Source organism: Typopeltis vanoorti, chromosome 21, assembly GCF_054136105.1.
Source record: "Typopeltis vanoorti isolate ZY-2024b chromosome 21, IOZ_Tvanoo_1.0, whole genome shotgun sequence".
Lineage (NCBI taxonomy): Eukaryota > Metazoa > Arthropoda > Arachnida > Uropygi > Thelyphonidae > Typopeltis > Typopeltis vanoorti.
The window spans coordinates 13806596-13812595 of record NC_143569.1 but is presented as its reverse complement, the minus strand read 5'-3'; the positions used below and the strand labels follow the sequence as shown (position 1 = coordinate 13812595).

Genomic DNA, 6000 nt, shown 5'->3' with positions numbered 1-6000 from the left:
TCTGAGTATGAAAATAAACTGATTCTGCAAGCTAAAGACAATGCAAAAGAATTTTATAGTTATGCTGCAAGTAAAATAAATAATGAATGAAGAAAAATAATTGCTAAATGCTGACAATATTCTGATGAGAGATGTAGAAAAGATTGTTCGAATAACGTGGCCCATTTTGCTATGAGCTCGCATCATATGTAGTTAATACTTAGCTCGATGCTTCCTCTATACTCAATAAAGAAACTCAAGTGTATGAGGAGGAAATTAGATAGAATAAACTGAATAAGAATTCCACAGTAGGATCTGGTAGAATATATCAGCATGGCTGCCAAACGAATGTTCAGCTGAAATGGCTGTACCTTTGATCTGGTGACATAATTTTAGTCTCAGCACACGGAGTATCAGACAGAAATGAAAGGAATGGATGATAATTCCATTGCATAAGGTTGTGCAAAGACAGATGTGTCAAACTTCGGGTTTATTAAAATCTTTGGAGTAGTGGATTTTGAAAAAGTTGCTAAAAATCCCATATAGAAATAGGTTTTGAGAGAAAATCTATACTTTCAATGAACAACATGAGTTTACTAAGAGAAGATCATGTTCACATAACTTACATTTTTAATCATGTTCGTGTTCGGATAGATAAGGAGAATAAATACTGTCATCAGTAGTCAATCAAGGGATCAGTTGCTTGGTTCATTGTTACTCAGTCTTTACATTCATGACACTGTGGATTTGACAGGAGACACTAAACTGTTTGCTAATGATGCAAAGATATGCATGGTAATCAGCAATACGACTCCCATGCAACACTTGCAGAATTGTTTCAATAGGCTTGAAATGGGGGCATGTGAAAATAGCTGCAGTTTAGTGTAATTGAAGCTTTGCACTCTGGTGTGATGAGATGTTCAGTGTATATTATATTGGTGGGATTATGCTAGAATAAACTGATTAGGACAGGCATCTTGGAATTTTAGTAGATATGAAGTTGAAATTCAGGGACCATATAGCAAAGACTGAAGATGCAACTCAGTCAATAATTGTAATGATGAAACAAGGAATGACATGTAAGTAAAGTGAAGTCCTTTTATCACTTTACAAGATTTTGAAATAGTTTGAGAAATTGTCGAACTGCAAATCACTGGAGAAAAAAGAATGCTATGATAGAGACCTTCAAACTTCTGAAAGGATCATACAAGTTACTAGTACATTGAATTTTTATTTTATTTTATTGATGGCTCGGGAGAGGAAGAGAGGGTAGCGATGTAAATTGAGAATATAAACAAAAACGGGATGAGAGCTATATATTTTATTATTATTATTTGCATGGAGCCATGCGTGATTGGAATGGTTTGCATTTGAAGATGGTGAGTGCAGGTAGTGTGGGTGTATGGTCTCCCTCGATGAGTGCTTGACTCCCTGTGGGTTTCTCTTAATATTACTTCAACTGTTTCGGTTTAAAAAATTAAATAAATAATATCGCAAATCAACTTGCATGAACAACTTTAATTACAGTTAGCATCTTTTATAACTGAAAACACAAGGTTGTTGAACGAAAATTCTCTGGCAAGGTTGCATTAAGTTCCCATGCACCGAGAAAATGAATTACATTTACGGACTATGAATTATATTCAATACGTGGTGATCTATCTATCTATATTTATATATATATATATATATATATATGAGGAAAGTAATCTATCAACAATCATCAACTAAGTTTTTTTTGTTGTTGTTTTGTTTTTTAAATCTGTATCTCCAGTTACATTTTGGAGAATTTTATCTACTTGTCCAACGAATGTAGGAAAATGAGAATCAGTCAAACAGAGTAATATTAATTCCCTCAACTGTTCATCCTGAATGTTAGTATGCCTATATGCTGTGGACATTTTGACAACTTCTTGTGAATCCTGAAACAACAATATTAAATAAAATCATTAACATCACATGAGCGATAATTAATAAAGCAACATAAAGTAAACAGGTAAATTGTTCTCAAATTACAGAGCTTTTGCCGATATTTAAAACCAACGAAAAACTTATCAGGTTATTTTTAATATTTGCATATAGTAATCAGAGCTATAAAAAAAGCGAACCCTTTAATGTCTTTTTATTTCCTTACTTATAAATACTGACATAAATACTGCGGAGATGAAGAAGTGAATGAATGGAAGGCGATGAAACTACAAACTACAGCCGACAGCACCAGCCATCTTGTTTTTCTAGCATAATTAATTTTATTTTGTATATATTGTGTGTTCTGCGATTAAGTTTTCGGAATAACGGACATAAAAAAGCTGAATTGTTTTTTACGGTTGAAAACATCCTAAATATCGGATTATAACAATCTATCAACTAGAGAACTGGAAACAGAGAGAGAGAGATACTTCATGAGGGGAACAGGGAAGAAATACAGTGTACCTGTTAAGTAATGAGATTGATTTTTTACAGGAACCCCCTTTGAATAAAAGTAACAAACGTGTTTATAGTTTTGATCGCTAGACTGTGTTGTAATCGCAGGTGCAACTTTCGAGTTGGGCGACGCAGCATTTTCGTGTTGCAACCATTGAAGTAAGAGTGTGTGAGTGGAGCATGTCAGAAGTTGCGTCATAGAGCAAAGAGCTGTGATAAAACTTTACTGTAAATTAGGAAAAACTGCTACAGAAGAGTATTAAGACCTTTAAAAAAAAGTTTACAGCAATGATTGTCTGAACGGTGCACAAGCATTCCGCTGGTTTTCAACATTTAAAGAGGGGAGGGAGTCCCTGAAGGATGAACCCTGTGGAGGTCAATTTCTGTACGGACAAATGAAAATGCGTTAAAAGCTAGGGAAATTGTTGCCTATGACAGGAGAATAGCCACTAGGCTACTAGCTATACAGCTTTGTGTTGGTGTTTGTGTCACACACGTTGACACACGAACAGAGAAAGAGCACTGGGTTGCATGTCAAAATTTCATCTATACAGTTGATGTAGATCGTGATGTGGTGCAAAGAATTGTCACTGGTGATGAAAGTTGGTGTTTTTAGTTTGATCCGGAAACGAAATGGCATGGAACGTCTTCTCCAGCAAAAAGAAAGTCAGGTTGCAAAAATCACGTGTCAAGACAATGGTCATTGTTTTTTTCGACGCTGCTAGAATTACCCACCGCAAATTTGTTCCTGAGAACACCAAAGTGAACGGTCAGTATGATTTAGGAGTAATGTAACGTATGTATGCCCGCATGCGGCATGTCAGGAAAGAACTGTTCCACAACATCAACAATTGGTTTCTGTTGAATGACGCGCACTGTGAAGCTAAGTCTGGCTTCGAAGTCGATCTGTGTTATCGAACATCCCCCCCCCCCAATTCTATTTGCCAGATTTGGTTCCCGTAGACGTTTTCCTCTTCTCAAAGATGAAGTGTGTCTTGAAAGGGAAGCACTTCAGAGGCATTGAGGACATCCAATGCAGTGTGACCCAGACACTGAAGGAGATTCCCGTTCAGGACTTCCACCACGCCTTCGAACACCTGTACGACGACAGATGTAAACATTATATGCAGTTTTAGGGAGATTATGTTGAATCTGAGTAACTGACAATTCCAAATGTTAGTTCTTTGTTTTGATATAATTGTTGTCTCATTACTTAACGGGCACACTATGTATACGTATTGTAATTGTAATTCTGAATTGGGTGATTGCTGCAATGCATATATCATAACTCGAAATATAATGTATTCATTTTTATAAAGAATGTTAATATTGACTGACCACTTAATAAAAAAGGGTGCACTGACAATTAATTAAAATTAGCCAGCACAAACTTGATATGCGAATAATGTCGGGACCTCAAATTTATGTTGCAACCGTCTTTTAGATTATTCACTCACTCGCTCACATGCACGCGTGCGTGGACACTTGGATCTTTGGAAATGAACATTCACGTTTTTTTCTTTCTAAATTAGAAACTAATATTAAAATGAATCCATCCATATTTTATAGCAAATATAGACTTTTAAAAATTTCGAAATTTATGACACCGGAGTAGCCTTAGTATGCACTGCTTAAAAAACATGAGTTCTCTCAAGAAGTATGTTCAGCTTATTTAGGTTCACTGGCCTGACAGCTGTTTTGAACTGTTCGTTTTCATCACAGGCCAAGCAGAAACCTAGAGAGCAAAAAACTTTCCATGCAATACTTAATTCTATGTCCGAAAGTAATATTCAGTATAATTAGGCTGACCATACGTACCGGTTTGAACAGGACCGTTTTTTTTTTTTCATATTTCCCGGCCATCCCGTCGTTTTAATAAAAATGTCAATTTTGTCCCGTTTTTAATAAAATCTATAAATATACTTTAATATCGATCGATTATAAATTATTATTCATAATCTATAATCGTATATCGATATCATGGATACAGTAATTTGTACATCCATGGAGTCGCATTGTTCGATACTAATTATCGATTTCTGCAGTGATTTATTCAGAGAAAATAATAAATACATTTTGGCAACACTTGCGTCTCAGACGCGGCGTATGTTCTGCTGTAGTGTTAGTTTTTTTTTTGTCTGTATGCTAACCGGTGGCTTTGTTATTCAATGCAGGTGGTTTAAATTTCATAATTTTTAAAGTTTTCAGTTTTATTTTTTAAAGCTTTACTTTAAAAAAGAGGCGAAACTACAGTTTTAATGACGATCTCCAGAAAGAATTCAAATTTATTAAACTGGACAAGCTGTGTAGTGATGGAACAAAAGTGGTATGCCAACATTGTAATGTCCATTTTTCCGTTGCTCATGGAGGTAGAAGCGACATCTACATAGCCAGAAACGTAAGGATGCTGAAAAGACTCTGGCTTCAGTTAAAAACATTAGCTCGTTTATGCTGAGACGTGATGGTGATAGCGAAAGTGATAAAATTGCAGCAAGTGAAGCTCTTGTTACTTATCATATTATGGGTCACGGCCAAAGTTTTTGCGCAAATGACTGCTTGTCGTCATTGATCAATAAACGTTATGAATTAAAATTTTCTTCAGCACGTACCAAATCAGAAGCAATAATTACCAACGTTTTATGACCATACATACTGGGCAAAGTAAAACGTTTTTTAATCGTCTTACTTTTTCATGAATACAGAATATTACATAACCCCCGTCCCGTTTTTGTCTCAAGGAAATACGGTCAGCCTAAGTATAAAGTATAGTACTAAAGTACAGTATGGCATAGTAAAGTAAAGGGGAATCCCAACTTATGAACATAATGCGTTCCTTGAAATGTGTTTGTAACTTGAATGTTCGTCAGTTGAATTTATTTATTTTTCCCGTAAGATATGTTGTTAAGCATATAATTAAGGTATTGGTGAACTTCGGGCTTCGTAAAATATTTGTAAGCGTGAATTCTGCGTTCGATAAATGAACTGGGGTCATAATTTATTAGCCCGTACGGTGTTTGTAAGTACCAATTGCTCTTAAGTACAAATTGTTCGTATTTTGAAAGTTTATAAGTAGGTTCGCCTGTATAGTACTAAAGTACTATACTTTAGTAAGTGATTTATGCACCTACCGAGAGTTCACTTATGATAAATATAATAAGTAGATATTGAATCCAACATTATTTCAAAGCCGAATATATAAACTACAAGAGTTTCCTGCCGAATATAGATAGAAACTATAAACGTTTCGGCGGATCAAGCGTAAGAAAAACCTTTCATGACAGGGGCAACCCGTAGAAAGATTTGCTTACGCTTGGATCCGCCGAAACGTTTATAGTTTCTATCTATATTCGGCATGAAACTCTTGTAGTTTCTCTATTCGCCTTTGAAATAATGTTGGATTCAATATCCACCTAATTTGAATTTTTTTTTCTTTTCTTTTTGCTCTGTTTAGGTTTCTGCCTACTCTCTGATGAGAACCAACAGTTAAAAACAGCTATTGGGTCAGTAAAAACCTAATTTAAGCACTAATAAAAGGAGAACATACGGGATTCTGGGCAAGGCTTGTGTCTTTTAAGTAGTGAATAAAGCAATCCCTCG

The 6000-nt window shown here is 35.4% G+C and overlaps 1 protein-coding gene across 1 annotated transcript in view; it reads right to left on the bottom strand.

Annotated features, from left to right (window-relative positions):
* Positions 1 to 1602: 1602 nt before the first annotated feature.
* LOC150094635 (uncharacterized) overlaps positions 1603 to 6000 on the bottom strand; it is a 73279-nt gene continuing 68881 nt past the window's right edge. Inside the window, exon 4 of the mRNA XM_090410904.1 lies at positions 1603 to 1901. Within this exon, the coding sequence (XP_090267030.1) occupies positions 1707 to 1901 (195 nt within the window). The 3' untranslated portion in view covers positions 1603 to 1706. The remainder of the gene's footprint in view (positions 1902 to 6000) is intronic.